The sequence below is a fragment of the Petromyzon marinus genome, chromosome 1, assembly GCF_048934315.1.
Source record: "Petromyzon marinus isolate PM22_M1 ecotype Great Lakes invasive population chromosome 1, UKy_Petmar_22M1.pri1.0, whole genome shotgun sequence".
NCBI lineage: Eukaryota > Metazoa > Chordata > Hyperoartia > Petromyzontiformes > Petromyzontidae > Petromyzon > Petromyzon marinus.
Window position 1 is genome coordinate 16,088,707 of NC_133667.1, and position 24,387 is coordinate 16,113,093.

Below are 24,387 nucleotides of genomic sequence, written 5' to 3' on the forward strand. Positions count from 1 at the left end.
ATATTTGGGATTTGCTTTTGTATTTCTTTACACGCAATTTCTTTCTTTCAAGTTTTATTTTAAACACGGGGAGGAAATGCGATTAATTTATACGTTCACTTTCTCTCTGTGCCGACTCGAGTTTCCGATCGCGTTCCGTGAACGGACGGGCTCCCTCGCGCGCCTCCCGCGCGGACGCACGAGCCACCCGCACGAGGCACCCGCACGCACGCGTGAGCCGCACGCACGAGCCGCACGCACGAGCCGCACGCACGAGCCACCCGCACGAGCCACCCGCACGAGCCACCCGCACGAGCCACCCGCACGAGCCACCCGCACGAGCCACCCGCACGAGCCACCCGCACGAGCCACCCGCACGAGCCACCCGCACGAGCCACCCGCACGAGCCACCCGCACGAGCCACCCGCACGAGCCACCCGCACGAGCCACCCGCACGAGCCACCCGCACGAGCCACCCGCACGAGCCACCCGCACGAGCCACCCGCACGAGCCACCCGCACGCACGAGCCGCACACACGTGCACAACCTACCCACGACGGAGGAAAAAAAAAAAGCGTAACACATTTGAAGCCGCACGACGTTCCTGGAGACCAAAAAGAGAAGGGCACCCACAACGTCGCGCGGACTCGCCGGTGCTGCCGCCCCGTGCGACGATCGCACTGCAAGCAACCACCCCCCACCACCACCCCCACCCCCCGGGTTCACGCAGCACGCACACAAAGACAAAAGTTCCCCCCCACCCCCCGTACAGGCTTTAACAGACTGTCGGGGCAAGTGCTGGTAAGCGAGCGGCAGTACCTACGGAAGGCCGCCGGCACGGAAGGCGGTGGGTGGCCAGCAACCACGCACGCCCGACCGCCTTTGTCTCCAAAGGTGACGATGTTTTTACACGCCGCACCCAGGTACCCATTCGAGGGCCGAGTCGACCTAGGGGAGGCCCAGGACCGGTGGTGGCCGCGAGCGGGAATCGAGAAAATCGGGTCTATGCCAGGTTCGTAGCGCGGCGCGCTAACCGCTGCACCACCGCTCGCCACACATGCGCACCATCCTTCCCCGCCACCCACAAACCAACCGACCCGCCAGGTCGGCCCGTGCTCACGCGCACACCAACTCGCACGCACGGTGCGGCCTGCCAAAACACACGTGTGCACCTTCGCTCTGGAATTGTCCACCCGCGTAACAAAGTGTAAACCTTAGCGGCGGCGGCGGCGGCGGTGGGCGGACGGGCACACGGGGGGCACACACATGGACAGGCACGCACGCAGGCACGCAGGCTCGCTCGCTCTCGCTCTCGACGTGCGGCGCGCCAACGTCAAAGAGACATGTCAAATAAAAAAACTACGAGCCGGAAAGAATACGCAGGTTCTGGGAAATCATTCCACTGGGCCTGGGCCACGTTTTTGTTTTTTTTAAACTCCGTCGACCGAAGGGGGTTAAATCGGCCGGCATCGGCCCTTTCTCTTGGAGGAGGCCGCCGCCGCCGCCATCATCATCATCACCACCGCTGCCGCCACCACCGTCACCGTCACACGTTCCGTCACGGTGGGATTTGCGACCGGGCGCGACGGCAAGAGCGTGGCTGCGGAATAAAAAAAGATCGACACGTCTCGGCGCCAGTCGTTTCTCGCGTCGCGCGAGAAGCCTTAGCTGCTGCTGCTGCTGCCGCCGCCGCCGCCGACCGCCGTGGTGGTGGTGGTGGTCGTGGTATCGGAGCGACGGTAGAACCGCGGTGGCCAGCCAGAGGTTAGCGGGTCCACGCGCGCGGGCGCGCGGAGACTGTCAGAACATCTCCTGGTTTGGCGATCTGCTAAGAAGACTGGCATATTTTTAGTCTCGTTATTTATTCATGTTGTTATGTCGTTTAATTACCACAGAAATCCGCACTGTGACATTCAAGACTGTGTTGTTTTTATTATTACTTACACAGGGGAGGGGGGGGGGCTCTGGCCTACGTCGGGACGTTTTGGCCAATTCGTCGAGTCTACACGAGAGATTTTTGTTGTCGTTGTTGTTGTAAATTCGCGCGAGACCAAAACAAACCAGGACTATGAACACGCACCACACATACGGGGGGGGGGGGGGGGCGGAGATGGGACAACAACACTCAAAACTCCACACGGGTGGATCCGACGATCCGATAACAATCCGTTGCACGAAAATGGCAGCTTGAGCGTGCGCGGACGACGGAAGTCCGGCGCTGGAATTTTTTCCCGAAAATTTTGCCGACCCCGTTTGACCTCCACCCCCCCCAACCCCCCCCCATCCCCCTGCGACGCCAACCCCCACCGTCCATTGGTCAAAGAGCGTTCGGCGCGCCAGCGTTCACACGGAGCTGTCTTGCAGCAGCGGCTCCTCGCCCTCCGTCGCCAGGGGGGAGTGCGTGTCCTCCTCCGAGTGGCCCAGCGCCATCTCCCCCGCGTGCTGGTGGTGCTGCTGCTGCTGCTGATGGTGTTGCGGCTGCTGGTGCTGCTGCTGCTGCTGCTGGTGGTGGTGGTGCAGGAGTCCGTGGTGTTGTTGGTGGTGGTGGTGGTGGTGGCGCCGGTGGTGGCCGACGCCGCCTCCGGCCTGCGCCCCGGATCCCGCCGGCCTCTCGGGTATGAAGAGCGCCACCAGCAGCGCCAGTAGCACGGAGCAAGCGCCGAACAGGAACGGGGGGCCTGGGATGATGGTCTGGGGGGGGGGGGGGCAAGGGGGCGAGCGGGATGTGACCTCGCGACCATCCCATCGCAAGCCGCTCGCGCGCCTCTCCGCTGAGCCACCCGAAGCGAACGCAATGTAACAGGCAACGACAGTGACAACACTGCAGACATCATCATCGTCGTCGTCGCCACCAACCGCCGCTGCCATCACCACCACCACCAACCACCGTCACCGTCACCAACCACCATCATCACTGTCACCACCACCAACCACAATCACCACCACCGTCACCACCACCAACCACCGTCACCAACCACCAACCACCATCACTGTCACCAACCACCATCACAGTCACCACCAACCACAATCACCACCACCGTCACCACCACCAACCACCATCACCACCACCAACCACCATCACTGTCACCATCATCACCGTCACCACCACCAACCACAATCACCACCACCGTCACCACCACCAACCACCATCACCGTCACCGCCACCATTATCACCAACCACCAACCACCATCACCGCCACCACCACCACCACCCACCCACCCACTCACCCTGTCGGTGGCGGCGGGCACGTCCGCCCTGCTGGGGTCGGCGTTTCCCCCCGCCGGCACCTCGTTGAGCTCCACGTGGAAGAGGTAGAAGATGAAGCCGTAGAGCGCTGGGCCCAGCCCGTTGCACAGCCCCCGGATCCCCGTCACCATGCCCTGCACCACGCCTGTGGCAGCGTGACGGGAGAGGGGCACGGGGGGCCGGTTGTTGTTTAATCACCACCAGGTAAGGCCCTACCGAGCTGCTATCACAAATGACAGCTCAATCAAGTGGCTTGTCATCATCGTCATCGTCATCATCGCGCGGGAAGTTCACAGCTGCAGCCGAATTACTCGAAGACGCGCGACGTCGATTCTAGACGTGGAGGAGGAAAAACTGGAGTATCCCGGGAAGAAAAATCCACATGACCACGGGGAGAGAGCGAGAGAGACACGCAGACTCCAAATATACAGGAGGTATTGTCAGGGGTTGGGATCGACCCCACGACCTACGACATATACCAGGCGAGGTAGTTAACATCTCCTAGCCACCGTGATGATGATGAGAGACACGGAGACTCCAAATATACAGGCGGTATTGTCAGGGTCTGGATCGACCCCACGACCTCCTGTATACCAGGCGAGGTAGTTAACATCTCGCCACGTGCGTCTCCGAGCACGCGGCTCTCTAAGGGACTGCTTTGCGACGTTGTTTATTAAGGACCCACCATCGTCTCGTACTCACGTTGCATTGTGCGTCTCTTGATATACTGACTTTTTTTTTTACAGAATTCGAAAAAAATTAAATCGCTCTAAGCCTTTGTTAGGTTCTGCTACTCGCTAACGGCACTTGCCCCAACAGTCTATTAGAGGCTACACGGGGGATCTTTGTCTTTGTCTCCTTCAAAGGCGCTGCTGCTACTCGCTAACAGCACTTGCCCCGACAGTCTGTTAGAGGCTACACGGGGGATCTTTGTCCGTCTCCTTCAAAGGCGCTGCTGCTACTCGCTAACAGAAGCACTTGCCACAACAGTCTGTTAGAGGCTACACGGGGGATCTTTGTCTTTGTCTCCTTCAAAGGTGCTGCAGCTACTCGCTAACAGAAGCACTTGCCCCAAGAGGCTATTAAGGCTACACGGTGAGGGGGGGCGGATCCATAATCAAGGTTTTTGTTGGGTTAGACCGCGTCAATGTGTGTCGTTGAACCTGCCACCACCAACCGACAACAGCCAATCAAGCAAGGTGGGGTGTGTCACTAAACGTGGCCAATTCGTGACTAGTTCAGCACTCACCAGCTGTGTGTTGGAGAGTAAACCCAACACAACATTTACAACTTGAGGACCGTGACATTTCGCTCGCGATTATATTTACACGCTCGAACCCGTAAAAAACTTGATTCTGGTTATTATTGGTCGCAAAAGCCTCCTGCTACGTGTTCATCTACACGGGGGATCTTTGTCTCGTGCGCGTTGTGGCACAGCGGGTGGGGAGCGCAGCTGGTGCATCCGCCGGTCATCTCAGTCGGTCAACCCCACGGGCACCTGGTGGCTCTCTCCCGTGACCTCCTGCACCTAGCCTGGCACAGCGGGGAGCACAGCTGGTGCATCCGCCGGTCATCTCAGTCGGTCAACCCCACAAGGCACCTGGTGGCTCTCTCCCGAGACCTCCTGCACCTAGCCTGGCACAGCGGGGAGCACAGCTGGTGCATCCGCCGGTCATCTCAGTCGGTCAACCCCACAAGGCACCTGGTGGCTCTCTCCCGAGACCTCCTGCCAGCCAGCAAGCGAGAGCCTTCGACGCTTCACAGAGACGCCATCGAAGTGCGCCTGGGCCTGGCACAGGCGCCGCGGTCGTGATGTCGGTGGCGAACCGCCGTTGTTGTCGTTACGCTTTCGTGCGCGAGTGAGTGAATGGGTGAGTGTGCGAGTGCGTGCAAGTGCATGAGCGAGCAAGTGCATGAGTGAGTGAGTGCTTGCGTGAGTGCGTGCGTGAGTGAGTGAATGGGTGAGTGTGCGAGTGAGTGCAAGTGCATGAGTGAGCGAGCAAGTGCATGAGTGAGTGAGTGCTTGAGTGCGTGCGTGAGTGAGTGAATAAGTGAGTGTGCGAGTGAGTGCAAGTGCATGAGTGAGCGAGCAAGTGCATGAGTGAGTGCTTGAGTGCGTGAGTGAGTGAATGGGTGAGTGTGTGAGTGTGTGCAAGTGCATGAGCGAGTGAGTGCGTGCGCGAGTGCGTGCAAGTGCATGAGCGAGCGCGTGCGCGAGTATGTGAGCGCGTGCGCGAGTGCGTGCGTGTGCTCGCACGGGCGCGCGAGCGCGTGCGAGCGTTCCTCGCCTTGTTGGTCGGCGTCGGCGTTTCGCGACACCAGCGCCGACACGGCCGGGAAGGTGATGCTGGACATGGCGGCCACAGCGCCGGACGCCCACGTCATCCTGGCAACACAAAGGCAAAGGGGCAACCCACGCCCCAAGTGTAGCCTTTAACAGACCGTTTGGGCGCCAGTGGTGTGAAGACTCAGCTCTTCACAAACTCAACTATTTTTTATTTCACCAGGTAAGGTCCCACACTACTGAGGCGGCCTGGCTACAACTGATAGCTCAACAAAGGCCTTCAAGAGAGTGTCCTCCCGCAGAGGCCTCCTCCGCACAAACACGCACACGCAAAACAAAGACAAAGGTGCCTGCCCCCGTGTGGCCTCAACAGACTGATCGGGGCAAGTGCTGTTAGCGAGGAGCAACGCCTACAAAGGCCGGCACGGCGGCACACGAGGGGGCTGGGTGACCAGCATCGCGCCCGGCCGCCTTTGTCTCCCCCAGGTGGCGACATTTACGCATCGCACCAGATACTCATTTGTGGCCGAGTTGACCTAGGGGATGACCCAGGACCGCTTCAGACAATCGTCGCCGGTTTTGGTGTTGGCCCGCTGAGCGTGAATCGAACTTGGGTCACCGGGTTTGTAGCGCAGCACGCTAAACTACCGCTCCCAAACACGCACACCAATAGCCGCCATTCGCCACAACGTCACAGGGACATCAACACGGCGCCTGTGCCAGGCTAGGTGCACTTTGAGGCCATGTGAAGTGTCAAAGGCTCGCTGCTGGCAGGAGGTCACGGGACACACCCAGCAGGTGCCATGGGGGTGGCCGACTGAGATGACCGGTAGACGCACCACCGGCTGTACCCCCCTACTGTGCCAACTTGCTGCATTTTATCCGCCCGGCGCTCCGCACGTTGTTGTGAGCAGCGTCGCTCCTCTGCCCTCCCGTTGTTGTTGTTATTGTTGTAAAAAGTGACCGTCTCCAACTGCCCAGTAGTGGCATCCTTCACGAGCCTCCTCCACACGCGCGCACGCACGCACCAGGGCTGGGAGCCGAAGCCGTAGCACGTGAGCTGCACCATCTGGAAGACGAGGCCAAGCAGAATGGTGTTCTTGTTCCCGATGGAGCGCATCAGGGCGCTGAGCACCAGCGTCTAGACGCGCAGGGATGCGCGGGGACACACGTGGGAAGACAGGGGTATCGGCAATCAGCACGGAGGCACGGGGAACGCGCGGCGAACACGCGGGGAACAGGGGGACACAGGGGGATCAGCACAGGGGGATCAGCACAGACGCACAACGGGCACGGACGGGGACACATCGAGATGTACAGCGTTGGACAGGAACGCACGCGGGAAAAAAAAAGAGTGGGATACACGGGGACACACTGCGACACAGTGCGACACAGTGGGACACGCGGAGGACACGCGGAGGACACGCGGGGGACACGCGGGGGACACGCGGGGGGACACACGGAGGCACACGGAGGACACGCAGGCTGCTGTCCCACCTGAGCGATGATGGACAGGATGCCCAGCACGGCAATGAACGCGGCAACGCTTTCGGAGGAGAACTTCATCACCTGCACACGCGCGCACGCACACACACACACACAAGCACACAAGCACACACACAAGCACACAAGCACGCACACACGCACACAAGCACACACGCAAGCACACACACGCACACAAGCACACACACACGCACACAAGCACACACACAAGCACACACGCAAGCACACACGCACACACGCGCGCGCGCACACGCGCACACACACACAAGCACACACACAAGCGCGCACACACGCACACACAAAGGGCACAACAACCCGTCAAGACCCAATCGGAGACCGGTCAGTCAGTCAGTCAGTCTATTGTCTAGAGATCCCATCAGGGACCCATCAATCAGTCTATTGTCTAGAGATCCCATCAGGGACCCATCAATCAGTCTAGTGTCTAGAGATCCCATCAGTCTGGGGTTAGATCGCGTATCTATAAACGCGTGGTTAAACCTGCCGCCACCACCACCCGACAAAGCCAACCGGTGACGGGGGTTTGTCACGTAAACAAAATCGTGCCAGGTCGTTCCTAGTTCAGCACTAACCGGTCGTGTGTTGGGAGAGTAAAACCCACCACAACATTGGCAATTGGACCACAGCACTGTTCCCCTCCCATAACGCGGCGGAAGTAGTGTTGCGTTCCTGAAGAACACCACGGCGTTATGGAAAAATCGCGTTATAATAATAATAAGTATATAACGTAGGGGGCAAAGCGCGGTACGCGATAATGCGTGAAGTGCGTGACGCGGGCGCCGAACAGAGACCGAGGCGGGCGTGGGGTGGCGTCTAGAAGGATCCAGCAACATCCCGATGCCACGCATGGGAACAGCCGTTACGAACCGATCATTCCTAACTCGCGCGACGTAGTGGATCCGTTCGCTCGATCGCGGTTACTGTATCCAATTCGCATCCGCGTTTTTTTTTTTTTTTAAACAAACGTGTTCCACTAATCACACTCAATCGCGTTCTGCATCCAATTCGCGTCATTAAAACCACACGCGGCGTTACGGGAGGGCAGAATGTACCACGTTTCGCCGGCGATATGCCGGAATTGTGAGCGGAGGCACCCCCCCAAGCGAGCGAGCGTGCCTCACCTGCCGCAGGTAGAGGAAGAAGCTGGAGTACTGGCCGGCCTCGGGCAGGTAGGAGAGCAGCACCGTGATGCAGATGAGCAGCACGGTCGAGTCCTGGCCGACCTTGCGCAGGGACTAGAGACCACACACACACACACACAGGTCAGTCGCTCTCTCGCCCACTCACCGGGCAGCTCGCCCACTCACCGGGCAGCTCGCCCGCTCGCCGAACAGCTCGCCCGCTCGCCGAACAGCTCGCCCACTCACCGAACAGCTCGCACACTCACCGAACAGCTCGCCCGCTCACCGAACAGCTCGCCCACTCACCGAACAGCTCACCCGCTCACCGAACAGCTCGCCCACTCACCGAACAGCTCGCCCGCTCACCGAACAGCTCGCCCGCTCACCGAACAGCTCGCCCGCTCACCGAACAGCTCGCCCGCTCCCCGAACAGCTCGCCCACTCACCGAACAGCTCGCTCACTCACCGAGCAGCTCGCCCACTCACCGAACAGCTCGCCCACTCACCGAACAGCTCGCTCACTCACCGAACAGCTCGCCCACTCACCGAACAGCTCGCCCACTCACCGAGCAGCTCGCCCACTCACCGAACAGCTCGCCCACTCACCGAACAGCTCGCCCACTCACCGAACAGCTCGCTCACTCACCGAACAGCTCGCCCACTCACCAAACAGCTTGCCCACTCACCAAACAGCTTGCTCGCTCACTGAACAGCTCGCCCGCTCACCGAGCAGCTCGCCCACTCACCGAGCAGCTCGCTCACTCACCGCACAGCTCGCTCACTCACCGCACAGCTCGCTCACTCACTGAACAGCTCGCCCACTCACCGAGCAGCTCGCCCACTCACCGAACAGCTCGCCCACTCACCGAGCAGCTTGCCCACTCACCGAGCAGCTCGCTCACTCACCGCACAGCTCGCTCACTCACCGAGCAGCTCGCCCACTCACTGAGCAGCTCGCTCACTCACCGCACAGCTCACCCACTCACCGAACAGCTCACTCGCTCGTTCACTCACCCGCTCATTCACATGCCCCCCTCCTCCACCCCCCCCCCCATCCTCCCCCCCGCCACCCAACACGCCGGAGCACTGTTATTTCGACAATGGCGCTTGCGTAACAAAAATAATTGAGAATAAACGCACCATTTCAAAATCGCATTGCGAGAAAACGGACATTTTAAAAATCATTTCTGGCCGCGGTGGCCTGGGCTCACTCCGGCCGGGCCCAGCTCGGCCCAGGACCCCGGGGGCCTCACCGCGAAGGGGTCGGCCTGCTCCCAAGAGATGGGGGCACCCCACGAGGCGGGCCGCATCTTCTCGGGCAGAGACTCGGGCACCGCGGCGAGCACGAAGGCGATGTCCAGCAGCGCCACGGCGGTGGCCAGCGCCACCACCAGCCCGTCGCCGTACACCTCGCTCAGGTACGCGCCGATCGCCGGGCTCGTCACCAGGCTCGCCGCAAACGTCGCCGACACCTGGGTTTGGGGTGTGTGTGGGTGGGTTTGTGTGGGTGGGTGGGTGTGGGTGGGTGTGGGTGGGTTTATGTGGATGTGGGCGAGTAGGTGGGTTTGGGTGGGTTTCAATGCGTAGATGGGTGGGTCAGTGGGTGGTTGGGTGAGTTGGTGGGCGGAGGAGGTAGAGGAGTGGATGGGTTTGAGTCGGAAGGTGGATTTGGTTGGGTTTGGGTGAGTGGGTGGTTGGGTCAGTGGTGGTTGGGTCAGTGGGTGGGGAGGTGGGTGGAGATGTGGGTGGAGGGATGGGTGGGGGGGGGCGTACGTTAGAGTGCTGTCCATCTTATTACATGTGTCTGCGCGTGTGTCTGTCCCGTGACCTCCTGCCAGCAGCGAGCCTTCAACACTTCACGTGACAGCCTCAAAGTGCACCTGGCCTGGCACAGGCACCGTGGTGATGTCCCTGTCACTTTGTGTCGAATGGCGGCTACTGGTATTGGTGCGCTTGTTGGGAGCGGTAGTGTAGCGCGGTTTATGGCACTGCGCTACAAACCCGGCGACCCGAGGTCAATTCCCGCTCACGGCCCACAGGGATGATTATCTGACCCGGTCCTGGCCTCCCCCCCCCCTAGGTCGACTCAGCCTCAAATGAGTACCTGGCGCGTCGCGTAAGAACATCGCCACTAGGGAGACAAAGGCGGCCGGGCGTGGTGCTGGCCACCCAGCCCCGTCATGTTGCTGTTCCGGCCTCCGTAGGTGCTGCTCGCTCACAAAACTTGCCCCAACAGTCTGTTAGGGCTACACGGGGGATCTTTGTCTTCGTAACGCGGGCAGGCGAGCGAGCGAGCGGGCGCGTCTCACCAGGCCGTACGCGGTGCTGCGCTCGTGCTCGGCCGTGACGTCGGCCACGTAGGCGAACACCACGGAGAAGGTGACCGAGAAGATCCCGGAGATGGAGATCACGGCAAAGTACCACCTGTGCAACCGGGCACCACGGGCACCGCACACGCGCGTGTCTCTCTATGCTGTGCGTATAGTGTGTGTGTGTGTGCTGTGCGTATAGTGTGTGTGTGTATGCTGTGCGTATAGTGTGTGTGTGTGTGTATGCTGTGCGTATAGTGTGTGTGTGTGTGTATGCTGTGCGTATAGTGTGTGTGTATGCTGTGCGTATAGTGTGTGTGTGTGTGTATGCTGTGCGTATAATGTGTGTGTGTGTGTATGCTGTGCGTATAATGTGTGTGTGTGTATGCTGTGCGTATAGTGTGTGTGTATGCTGTGCGTATAGTGTGTGTGTGTATGCTGTGCGTATAGTGTGTGTGTATGCTGTGCGTATAGTGTGTGTGTATGCTGTGCGTATAGTGTGTGTATGCTGTGTGTATAGTGTGTGTGTGTATATGCTGTGCGTATGATGTGGGTTTGCAGTGTGTATGCTGTGCGTATAGTGTGTGTGTATATGCTGTGCGTATGATGGAGGTTTGCAGTGTGTATGCTGTGCGTATAGTGTGTGTATGCTGTGCGTATAGTGTGTGTGTATGCTGTGCGTATGATGGGGGTTTGCAGTGTGGATGCTGTGCGTATAGTGTGTGTGTATGCTGTGCGTATAGTGTGTGTGTATGCTGTGCGTATGATGGGGGTTTGCAGTGTGTATGCTGTGCGTATGGGGGTTTGCAGTGTGTGTGCTGTGCATATAGTGTGTGTGTATGCTGTGCGTATGATGTGGGTTTGCAGTGTGTATGCTGTGCGTATAGTGTGTGTGTGTGTATGCTGTGCGTATGATGGGGGTTTGCAGTGTGTATGCTGTGCGTATGATGGGGGTTTGCAGTGTGTATGCTGTTCGTATAGTGTGTGTGTATACTGTGCATATGATGGGGATATGCAGTGTGTATGCTGTGTATGCTGTGGGTACGCTGTGCGTATAGGATGTGTATGCTGTGCGTATGCTAAGCGTATAGGGTGTGTATGCTGTGCGTATGCCGTGTGTATGCTGTGTGTATAGTGTGTGTGTGTATAGGGTGCGTGTATGCTGTGTATAATGCCGTGCGTATAGGTTGTGCGCATGTGTATAGCGGGCATGCATGCTGTGCATAATTCTGTGCATACAGGGTGTGCATGTGTGTATAGGGTACATGTATGCTGTGCCTATAAGGTGTGTGTGTGTATATAGGATGTGTATGCTGTGCGTATGCCGTGTGCATGCTGTGCGTATGCCGCGCGTATACCGTGCATATAAGGTGTATGTAAGATGTATGTATGCTGTGCGTATGGGGTGTGTGCGCGTGTGTGTATATAGGGTTGCTTGTATGCCATGCATAATGCCGTGCGATAGGGCGTGCGCGTGCGTGTGTGTGCGTGGGGAGCGATAGTGTAGCGGTAAGCGCGCTGCGCTATGAACCTGGCGACCCGGGTTCGATTCCCGCTCACGGCCAACACCAGTGACGATTATCTGAACTGGTCCTGGGCCTCCCCTAGGTCGACTCAGCCTCAAATGAGTACCTGGTGCGGTGTGTAAACATCGCCGCTAGGGAGACAAAGGCGGTCGGGCGTGGTGCTGGCCACCCACCCCCTCGTGTACCGTTACCGGCCTTCATAGGTGCTGCTCGCTAACAGCACTTGCCCCTACAGTCTGTTAAGGCTATATGGGGGATCTTTGATCTTTGTCTTTGTGTGTCTTTGTGTGCGAGTATCGTACCAGGGGCTAATCCTCATGAGAGGGATTGGGGCGCAGGTGAAGAAGACGGTGAGCAGCAGGAAGGACTTGCGGCCCCACACGTCCGACAGGGCCCCTATCAGAGGGGCGCTCAGGAACGACAGCAGCCCCTAGGGTGGGCGATTTGTGGGGGGGGGGGGGGTCATGGGGGGAGGGAGAGAGGTGAGGGGGGGCACGGGGGAGGGAGAGGGTGGGGATCACAGTGGAGGGAGAGAGGAGAGGGGGGGCCATGGGGGAGGGAGAGGTGAGGCACACGGGAGGGAGAGAGGGGGGGGGGGGTCACGGTGGAGGGAGAGAGGGGAGGTGAGGCAGTGATGCACACGGAGTTGCAGGGACGTTGATTGTCCAGATAAAATTAAGTAAAAGGACAAGGATATACGAGTCAAGCGGGCAATGTTACTCTATGGGCAACGTTACTCTATGGGCAATGCTACTCTATGGGCAATGTTACTCTATGGGCAACGTTACTCTATGGGCAACGTTACTCTATGGGCAATGTTACTCTATGGGCAATGTTACTCTATGGGCAACGTTACTCTATGGGCAGGCAATGTAAGTCTCAGGGCAATGTAGGTCTATGGTGTGACGTTGGTCTATGGGCAATATACGTTAATGGTGACTATTGTACTACAGTACAGGGACTCCTCTACTGACGAACGAGTTCGGTTCCAGAGGTCTGTTCCTCAGTCGATTTGTTCGTAAGTCCGATTTTACTCCCGTCGATTCCAAACGCGTTGTACGGCGTGTACACTAAACATGGGGGGATAGCTTTACAAGTTGTATAATCTCCTGCAGATGTAGATGCCACTGGGTCTTCACGATCTGTAGATGTAGATCCCACTGGTTCTTCACGTTCTGTAGATGTAGATGCCACTGGTTCTTCACATCCTGTAGATGTAGATGCCACTGGTTCTTGACGTTCTGCAGATGTAGATGCCACTGGTTCTTGACGTTCTGCAGATGTAGATGCCACTGGTTCTTCATGCTCTGTAGATGTAGATGCCACTGGTTCTTCACGTTCTGTAGATGTAGATGCCACTGGTTCTTCACATTATTTAGATGTAGATGCTACTGGTTCTTCACATTATTCAGATGGAGATGCCACTGGTTCTTCACGTTCTGCAGCTGTAGATGCCACTGGTTCTTCACGTTCTGCAGATGTAGATGCCACTGGTTCTTCACATTCTGCAGATGTAGATGCCACTGGTTCTTCACGTTCTGCAGCTGTAGATGCCACGACCGCCATCTGTTGCGCGGCGGTTGAACTTACGACTCTCGATCCGAACAGGCAACTGAACGTACGGACCAGGTTTGTTCGTATCTCTGAAAGTTCGTAAGTCGAATGTTCGTAAGTCGAAGAGTCACTGTACTATGTAAACAGACGAGGATAATACGATGTCGAACGCAAGTGCAAAAGTAACGTTCTTATAAATCGCTACGATTACGTTTTTCGTTTGTTTAAATCCGCAGATGCGCAATGCTTCGATGTTGTCCGCCCAGCCGAGCCCACCGCCTATTTGAGAAAGAGCTTTTCAGCTCGACGGGCTTTTTGTTTCTCATTCCCCCACAATGGGAAATGAAACTCGCGATTTGCAAAAGGATCAAAAGCTCGACGTCACATGGGAGGGTAACCGACGCTTGTGCCACGCATGGTCAGCTGCCATCGGTGGCGGGGGTGGTGTGGGGGGGGGGCGGGCAGTGGGGATCGCCCTAGGCCTAAACAATAACACAAACCACAACCGGCCATTGGAACGGTTGAGATGAGGCGAGACGTGGTGCAAAGCGCGCTGTGACATGCCCGGGGACGCTGAAGCAACGCCCACCGCCCCCTCCCGCCCGCCCAGTAAGCGTGCAAAATCCTTCATAACCTTGCGTCAACAGCCGTGGCTGGCACGCACGCACGCACGCACGAGCGCACCTACGCGTGCGTGCGTGCGGTCAGGTGTGGATGTTCAGACTTGCGTGTTCAAGCATTCGTGTTCAAGCATGCGTGTTCAAGCATGCGTGTTCATGCACGTTCAAACGTGTGTGCGTGTTTTCGTGCATGTTCATGCGTGCGTGCATGTTCATGCGTGCGTGCATGTTCAAGCATGTGTATTCAAGCGTGCATGCGTGTTCAAGCGTGCCCGTCTGTTGAGGTGTGCGTGTTCAAGCGTGCGTGTGCGTACCTTCACGCCCTGTATGAGCCCGTTCATGAGGAATGTGTGCTGCGGGAATGTCTCGTGAAGAACCTTCAGAAAGACACAACGACCCAACAAGGCGGCCGAAGCCACAGCCAAACTGTGGTGAGGAATGGGTTTCGATGATTTCACAACCCGCTGTGGAATCCCACTTATGCGACAGTGACAAAGGTGGTGGTGGTGGTGGCGGCGGCAATGGCGTTGTTGATTATACAGATGGTGGTGGTAGTTTTGGTGGTGGCGTTGATGCAGGTGGCGTTGTGGTGGTGACGGTAGCAGTGTCGGTGATGAATGCGGATGGTGGCGGGGGTAGTTGACATTAGCGAGTGATGGTATTCTACGACGGTGGTGACGGTGGAGGTTTTACAGCGGTAGCGGTGATCTCAACCATGCCGCGGACGATGGAATATACCGTGGTGCTGATGTCGCCGATGGTGATAACATTGCTGATAGTATTTTAGCGTGACAGCGTTCAGTACCGGGATATTGTTAATTAATTATGCTATTTTATTATGGCGGTAGTGGTGCGGTAATAGCGGTGACCAGTGGTACTGAGGTTGGTAGTGCCAGTGATGGCGATGATGATGGTGACGATGATGGCGTTAAGACGAGCGTGACGATGGCAGCAGTGATCGAAGAGATGGTGCTGCTGCTGATGGCGGTTGTAGTGAGACTGCTGATGATGATGATGGCAAAGATGTCGATGATAGCAGTGACAGTGACGCTGCTGTTAGCGACAGCAGCGATGGTGGCGGCAGTGACATTCAGTTGATGACACTGCCAATGGTGATGGTAGTGATAGCGATGATGCGGATGACGATGGCAATGATGCCAATAACAACAGACGACAATAACGGTGCTGTCAGTGATGGCAGCGATGACGGCGGTAGTAGCCCGACTGCAGGTACTGGTAAGCTTAACAGCGATGGCAGTGACAACCACTATGGTGATGATGATGATGACGTCGACAACGATGACGACAATGATAACGACAACGACGTCAACGATGATGATGACAACAACGACGATGATGACAACACGGCCGAGGAGGGGAGGGCCGTCTCACCGTGAGCGTGGGGGCCGTGAGGAGGCCCCATGCGAAGAACTCAAGGAAGATGACGATGACAGCGTGGTACACACTCGGCTGTCCAAACCCCTGGGGCTAAATGCACACACGCACGCAACGCGCACACACACACACACGCACACACACACACACACACGCACGCGCACAAAAGACAAAGATCCCCCGTGTAATCTTAACAGACTGTTGTAGGGGCAAGTGCTGTTAGCGAGTAGCACCTATGAAGGCCGGCACGGCACACGAGGGGGTGGGTGGTAAGCACCACGCCCGGCCGCCTTTGTCTCCCCAGTGGCGATGTTTTTACACACCGATGTTGGCCGTGAGCGCAGCACGCTAACCGCTACCGCTCCCCACGCACACACAGACAGAGAGGCGGAGGCTAGACCGTCACGCGATAAATACTACTTCCATATGGCAGAAGCGCATCTGAAAGCACATGATGCAGTGTGCGAGTCCAAGGGTCTCTGGTGTGATGAGTGTATGGGTTTGTATAGGTCTGTGTGATGAGTCTATGGGTTTCTATGGGTCTCTGTGTGATGAGTCTATGGGTTTCTATGGGTTTCTATGGGTCTCTGTGTGCGGGTCCACGTGATGATAAGCCACGTCGTTGTGCCATCATTTGATGGTCACGTTGCTTCTGAAAAAGAGCTCAGTAAATCAAAAATTGTTTAGTTTTAATTATATTTATTTCATCAAATCACGTAGGATTATTGCATTTAACTTTTAACAAATTTTCAAACTGACCTCTATTGACACGAACGCATGCATACACTCTGTTTTGAAATAAATTTAGGAACATGTTTTACGTAACATTACAGGTGTAAATTTTGATTTAAAGCTTTAGTGACTGCAGGGATTCATATTCTTGGTTCTTTCGGTAAAGTCACGTAGAAGGGAATTAATAAAATAATAAAAATATAAAACAATAAAATTCTCACGACGTATTACAGGTGTACTCTTTGAACGTTCATCAAGCTTAACATTAGTACCTCGGCCTTAAAATGGTGTTGTTTGTATCATCATCAGAATACTTATTTATACTGGAGGAATCCAATGAGCTTATAAAGCGCTTTTTCTCAGATGTCCAGAAGGGGCATGGGGTAAGAACGTTATAACAAACAAACAGTACATAGACACGTGATAGGGGTGCAAAGTACAGGATAGGTAAACAAATCACCCAAACAAAGACAAACACAACACTAAAACCATCCCCATCCAACCAGGCCAAGCCCACTAAGGCATTCACTTATGTTTCAGAAGCGACCTGGCTATCACAAAATGATAGCGCAACTAAGTGGCCCATCATTTTGACATTTACAGCAGACAAAATTGTTCTTTTAATAATCTCAACATCAGCATTGGGGAGGCAAAAGCGGCTGGACGTAGTACTGGCCGCCCACCCCCTCGTGTGCCAGCCTTAATCGGCGCTCGCCAACATAATTTGCCGAAACAGTCTGTTATAGGCTATACAGTATTCCCTCGGTTAACGGTGACATCGGGTTAACGGTTCTTCGGTTAACGTTTCGCCTCCCATAGGACACCCATGGGTTTCGACTGACGTTAACATGTTGACTAACGGTACGCTTACCCTGTGCACGCGGTGGCACCAATTTCGGCCAATCCCAGCCACTCGTAAGTGGGGCTCAGCCATGCCTCCTCAGCTAACCAGCGACGCCATACATAAGTGTTCCGACCTCGACTATTTTTACTATTTTAAACTATTTTTTATATTGTTAGGCAAGGCCCCACTGAGCTATATATAGTAGCTCTTTTTCAGAAGCAATCTGCCCACAAATGGTAGCCACAACGAAGTGGGCTTATCGTTATCACATGGAAATGTATAGCAGCCAAATACTCTAAACGCGTGACGTCGATTCGAAATGTGGAGAGAAAAACCGGAGCGCCGGAAGAAAAATCCACGCAAACACCGCGGGGAGAGAGACAGACACCACAAACTCCAAATATATAGCAAGCATCAGGGTTGGGATCGCACCTGGAACGACCCCCTCCATACAAGACGAGGTAGTTAACATCTCCTAGCCACCATGATAATGATGAGTGAGAGACACCAAACTCCAAATATACTCAGTATTTCAAGAGGTGCACAATGGTCGTGAGACGCACGTGGCGAGATGTTAACTACCTCGCCAGGTATACAGGTGGTCGTGGGTTCGATCCCAACCCCTGACACCTGCTGTCTATTTGGAGTTTGCGTGTCTCTCTCCCCGTGGTGGTCGCATGGATTTTTCTCCGTGTCGTCCGGTTTTTCCCTCCACATTTAGAATCAACATCACGAGTTTTAGAGGATTTGGCTGCAATACATTTCCACGTGAGATGATGATAAGCCACACTTCGTTGAGCTATCATTTGTGATAGCCAGGTCGCTTCAGAAAAACAGCTATACAGCTCAGTGGGCCTTACCTGGTAAATTAAAAAGATTAATGGTTTATTTTACGATTAATTATATTCAAAAGTGCTATTCCTCCTACGTTGAAAAAGTTCAGACTACATGGGTTCCGAAATGGTCCATAGTTTGGGTTGCATGGACAAAGCCGCAATACTGTGGCTTGTCTTTAATGCACGTCTATGAATCTCTGTTTGTCTCGTTGGCTCTCTATGGGTCTCTGTATCTCCGTAAGTCTCTACGGGTTTACTGTACGGTCAATAGTTTGGAGTTGCATGGCCACAACCGCATTACTGTGGCTTGCTTTAATTTTCCATTCATTAAGGAGATGTGCACATTGGACCGTTGCTGATGTTCTGATGCAGTTGATGGCTGCACCAATGTTGAGTCGGTGGGTGACTGGGTGAGTGAGGGAGTTGATGGTTGCACCAGTGCTGAGTGGGTGACTGGGAGAGTGAGTCAGTGAGCTGATGGTTATACGAGTAGTGTCTTCGAGGATGTGATTGTCAATTTTCACTTATTGACTGAACCTATTTCAGGAATAGTGTCAGCAATTCAATGCAATCGTTTAACAACAATAAATCACGGGTATAACGATGCTTTGCGAAGCGGACGATAAGACACACGGGATCGTAGGAGTGTCGCTGAATCGCCACAAACGTAACGTCACAGATAGCCGGTCGAAACGTTCCAACATCCTAATAAATAAGCCGGTAAAATGGCATTTCTGCGTCTGTCGGCCGTTGTCATTGGGCAATTTTGCTAAAAATGGGCATTGCCACAGTGCTCCTGTGGCAATGCGGGACGTGAGTCTATTCATGGGGCAGGCATTGTGGACTTCCCCCGAAAAGTGGTGCCGTACTAATTTTTATCGACCCTGGGAGGGGAATGATGGAGGAGCAAGTAAACCTCCCTCCGTCCCTCCCTCTCCAGGATTTGAACTCGCAACCTTCCGTTTGCGAGCCACCTGGCCGGTTTATTGAAGCCGAGCCAATATTTACCGAGCTTCCACTGTCACAGAAACTATCGTAAAATTATCGCGATATTTGGGCCCGCCCCCGGCAAAAGTGCACGAGGAAATATCCACCACTGGACGAAGCGACAGGCCCGGCATATGAAGCGCCACACGGACACAATATTTTTGACACCACGGGAAATTCGTTCGTTCCCTTTCTCAGTCCGCTTGCCCTGGTGAGAGTCGCAGTGGCAGCAGCATGTTGAGTAGTGGTGGTCCTCACCTCCCTTTCCCTGGCGACAGACTAGCACTAATTACACGATACACTACGATACATTACTACACTGTAAGATACTGGAAGATACACTACTACACTACGAGACAAGGCTGCCCGGTAAAGTTCCAGTGGGAACCACCTCAACTACATTCCACAAGAAATGTATTTTCTCATTTAAACAATAAAAAAATCTAAGCATTTTTTTCTTATTTACCCAGGTTAAGGGCCCAACGAGCTCTATAGCTCTTTTTCAGAAGCGACCTGGCTATCACAAATGATAGCTCAACGAAGTGGGCTTATCATCATCATCATGTGGGAATTTATAGCGGGCCAAACACTCTTAAACGCGTGACGTTTAATGTAAATTTGGAGGGGGAAAAACAGGACCCCGGAGTAAAATCCACATGACCACGTGTAGAGAAACACGCAAACTCCAAATATACAGCAGGCTGTAATGCCGCAGTATGGACCTGAAAACCAAATTTCCCTGTACAAGAATACGGGGTAAACCGTACGAGTTGACACGGTACAGTGAGGGAAAAAAATATTTCATCCCCTGCTGATTTTGTACGTTTGCCCACTGACAAATAAATGATCAGTCTATAATTTTAATGGTAGGTTTATTTGAACAGTAAGAGACAGAATAACAACAAAAAATCCAGAAAAACGCATGTCAAAAATGTTATAAATTGATTTGCATTTTAATGAGGGAAATAAGTATTTGACCCCTCTGCAAAACATGACTTAGTACTTGGTGGCAAAACCCTTGTTGGCAATCACAGAGGTCAGGCGTTTCTTGTAGTTGGCCACCAAGTTTGACCACATCTCAGGAGGGAGTTTGTCCCACTCCTCTTTGCAGATCTTCTCCAAGTCATTAAGGTTTCAAGGCTGACGTTTGGCAACTCGAACCTTCAGCTCCCTCCACAGATTTTCTATGGGATTAAGGTCTGGAGACTGGCTAGGCCACTCCAGGACCTTAATGTGCTTCTTCTTAAGCCACTCCTTTGTTGCCTTGGCCGTGTGTTTTGGGTCATTGTCATGCTGGAATACCCATCAACGACCCATTTTCAATGCCCTGGCTGAGGGAAGGAGGTTTCTCACCCAAATTTGACGGTACATGGCCCCGTCCATCGTCCTTTTGATGCGGTGAAGTTGTCCTGTCCCCTTAGCAGAAAAACACCCCCAAAGCATAATGTTTCCACCTCCATGTTTGACGGTGGGGATGGTGTTCTTGGGGTCATAGGCAGCATTCCTCCTCCTCCAAACACGGCGAGTTTAGTTGATGCCAACGAGCTCAATTTTGGTCTCATCTGACCACAACACTTTCACCCAGTTGTCCTCTGAATCATTCAGATGTTCACTGGCAAACTTCAGAGGGCATGTATATGTGCTTTCTTGAGCAGGGGAACCTTGCGGGTGCTGCAGGATTTCAGTCTTTCACGGCGTAGTGTGTTACCAATTGTTTTCTTGGTGACTATGGTCACCAAGAATTGACAAGATTCTCCCGTGTCGTTCTGGGCTGATTCCTCACCGTTCTCATGATCATTGCAACTCCACGAGGTGAGATCTTGCATGGAGCCCCAGGCCGAGGGAGATTGACCATTCTTTTGTGTTTGTTCCATTTGCGAATAATCGCACCAACTTGTTGTCACCTTCTCACCAAGCTGCTTGGCAATGGTCTTGCAGCCCATTCCAGCCTTGTGTAGGTCTACAATCTTGTCCCTGACATCCTTGGAGAGCTCTTTGGTCTTAGCCATGGTGGAGAGTTTGGAATTTGATTGATTGATTGCTTCTGTGGACAGGTGTCTTTTATACAGGTAACAAGCTGAGATTAGGAGCACTCCCTTTAAGAGTGTGATCCTAATCTCAGCTCGTTACCTGTATAAAAGACACCTTGGAGCCAGAAATCTTTATGATTGAGAGGGGGTCAAATACGTATTTCCTTCATTAAAATACAAATCAATTTATAACATTTTTGACATGCGTTTTTCTGGATTTCTGTTGTTGTTATTCTGCCTCTCACTGTTCAAACAAACCTACCATTAAAATGACAGACTGATCATTTCCTTGTCAGTGGGCAAACGTACAAAATCATCAGGGGATCAAATACTTTTTTCCCTCACTGTATGTCATTTACCCATGCATCCTAGCACCCACAGCGTTCTGGTTCACGAATGTTGACACTCGCTTTGGCCTCGTGTACAATTGTGGCCATTGACCGAGAGAAACGACCGCCAGCATGCACGTGCAACAATAAATAAAAAATAGTGTGCGGAGCCGATAGTATTCTCACTGCTCTGTACAACAGCTGTCAAACAACGTCCGTTCTTTCTTGTTGTCCACGGAGGTATTTCAATTTTTGTTTGCAAAATGCGGAAGCCGACCGGTTCGCTAAGCGGTGGTGGCAACTCCACATTCCCAGGGCGGGGGACGAGTCTCTTTGTACGAGCAACCACCGTCGACTACCCTGCGAAGTGGATGATTGGCTACACCGCTTGCAGGTCAACTCGGCTGAAAAATGTCAAATCCAGCGAGCAGCAACTCCTCTCGGATGTCCTCGCTCGGTGAAGGCCTCCTCTAGGTCTATTCAGCCTGAAATAAGCATCTGGTTAAGAACTTCCCCTTCCCCCCCCCGCACTCATCTGGGGTCCACTCAGCATAAAAAATTTAGTGTCGGCTGTACTTCCTTGAGGTCGATTAAGACGTGAAATAAGACCTCGTTACCCATATCGTGTCAACCCACACGGTTTACTCTGTAGTCTTGTACAGGGAAATTGAGTTTTCAGGTCCACACGGCAGCGTTACAGACGTTTCAATTCGGGCAAGAACATTTTTTTGTGTCTGTGTGTTTGTGTTTCTCTCCTTGTGATGGAACTTTGTAGGCTGAACGTCGAGATTTATAAGGGGCACGGGGTGACCAATACGGTCTGGGTTGGTCTGTAGTAAGGTAGTGTAGTGTATAGTGATAAGGGGTTGACAGGTGTGTAGTAGTGTACAGTATAGTGTAGTGTGTATAGTGTAGTGTGTATAGTGGAATGAATCCTGACGTGTATATTAGTGTAGTCTATAGTAGTGTGGTGTATAGTAGTGTAGTGTATAGTAGTGTAGTGTATAGTGGTATAGTGTATAGTAGTATAGTGTATAGTAGTGTAGTGTATAGTAGTGTAGTGTATAGTAGTATATAGTAGTGTAGTGTATAGTAGTGTAGTGTATAGTAGTGGTGTATAGTAGTGTAGTGTATAGTAGTGTAGTGTATAGTAGTGTAGTGTATAGTAGTGTAGTGTATAGTAGTGTAGTGTATAGTAGTGTATAGTGTAGTGTATAGTAGTGTATAGTGTAGTGTATAGTAGTGTAGTGTATAGTAGTGTATAGTGTAGTGTATAGTAGTGTAGTGTATAGTAGTGTATAGTGTAGTGTATAGTAGTGTAGTGTATAGTAGTGTATAGTGTAGTGTATAGTAGTGTAGTGTATAGTAGTGTATAGTGTAGTGTATAGTAGTGTAGTGTATAGTAGTGTAGTCTATAGTAGTGTAGTGTATAGTAGTGTAGTCTATAGTAGTGTAGTGTATTGTGTAGTGTATAGTAGTGTAGTGTATAGTAGTGTAGTGTATAGTAGTGTAGTGTATAGTAGTGTAGTGTATAGTAGTGTAGTGTATAGTAGTGTAGTGTATAGTAGTGGTGTATAGTAGTGTAGTGTATAGTAGTGTAGTGTATAGTAGTGTATAGTGTAGTGTATAGTAGTGTATAGTGTAGTGTATAGTAGTATATAGTAGTGTAGTGTATAGTAGTGTAGTGTATAGTAGTGGAGTGTATAGTAGTGTAGTGTATAGTAGTGTAGTGTATAGTAGTGTAGTGTATAGTAGTGTATAGTAGTGTAGTGTATAGTGTAGTGTATAGTAGTGTATAGTAGTGTTGACGTTGATGGTTATAAGGGCACGGGGTGACCACTAAGGTTTTAGTTGATCTGCAATAAGGTCGGCACTGATAAGGGGGTTGACAGGCGCGTGTGTACCTCCTCACAAGTCGTATGGAATCACTCCCTCAGCACCTCGTCTAGGTCGACTCAGACTAAACAGAGAGACTCCCTCCCTCCCTTCCCCCCTCGCCTCAAAACAAAGTTGCTCCCGAGTTGTGTGGGAGGAGAAAATTTGACAGAAATATCTCTCTCTCTGAGGCTGTTGTTGTTATAATCGTGTTTACATTTATTCACAGCGTCTTTCCAAACACCTCCACTAAGGACTGCCCGACGATTCCCGACGTCTGCGGGTTCCAAGCTGTGGGCCTCCTCCCCCCCCCCTCCTCTCCCCGTTGGCCCCGGCTCGCCGCGCACCTCGACCCAGAAGAGCCGCGCTAGGAAAGACCGAGGCCGCATCGACGGAGGCCCAAGAAGCCGGACTCGACGACGACGACGACTGCGGCGGCGAACGAACGGACGGGCAGGGGAAAATGCTCCGGGGGGAGCAACAACAACAACAGCAACAACAACAACAAAACCGTCCCGCTCTTCATTTTTTTAAACAAAAAAATTAAAACGACGAAAGAGCCTCACCGTGCCGCCGTCCTTGATGATGAGCTTCTTGGCGAGCATCACGCTCCGGTTGAGTCGCTGCTTCTTCTTCTTGTTCGACTGCAACATCGCGGATGCCCTCCTCGCTCGTCACCTTATTTACCTCCACATCGTAGTGGCGATGGCGAGTTGAGAGGGGGGGGGTGGGAGGTGTGGTGGGGGGGGGCGGTGGATCGGGGGAGAGGGGAACCTTAGAAACGCACGGTCGGAACGCGCGACGTCATACGCGCGCTGGTGTGACGCGTCGACAACGGAACGCGCCGACGTCATCGCGCGCAGGCGTGGACGCGCCCCGCCAGCGCGCGATGACGTCGACGCGTCCCGCCAGCGCGCGATGACGTCGACGCGTCCCGCCAGCGCGCGGTGACGTCGACGCGTCCCGCCAGCGCGCGATGATGTCGACGCGTCCGGCCAGCGCGCGATGACGTCGACGGGTCCCGCCAGCGCGCGATGACGTCGACGCGTCATCGCGCGCGGTCGGAGCACAGTGACTGAGATGACTGCACCACCAGCTGTATAACTCCCAACGACGATTTAATTGACATGCGTACTTATAAGCGGTTTAACGTTTATAAGGGCACGTGTAAAACAAATAGCATATGTTGTTATTTTTA

At 53.7% G+C, this 24,387-nt stretch overlaps 1 protein-coding gene across 1 annotated transcript; it reads right to left on the reverse strand.

Annotated features, from left to right (window-relative positions):
- Positions 1-37: 37 nt before the first annotated feature.
- LOC116943362 (hippocampus abundant transcript 1 protein-like) lies at positions 38-23,946 on the reverse strand. Its single transcript, XM_032956200.2, has 12 exons — positions 23,756-23,946; positions 15,554-15,649; positions 14,476-14,538; positions 12,290-12,417; positions 10,462-10,576; positions 9,406-9,624; positions 8,153-8,266; positions 7,008-7,079; positions 6,539-6,651; positions 5,515-5,612; positions 3,208-3,371; positions 38-2,670 (listed from the first exon to the last, which is right to left on the reverse strand). The coding sequence occupies exons 1-12, from the start codon at positions 23,840-23,842 to the stop codon at positions 2,323-2,325; spliced, it is 1,617 nt and encodes a 538-aa protein (XP_032812091.2). The 5' UTR covers positions 23,843-23,946; the 3' UTR covers positions 38-2,322.
- Positions 23,947-24,387: the final 441 nt, after the last annotated feature.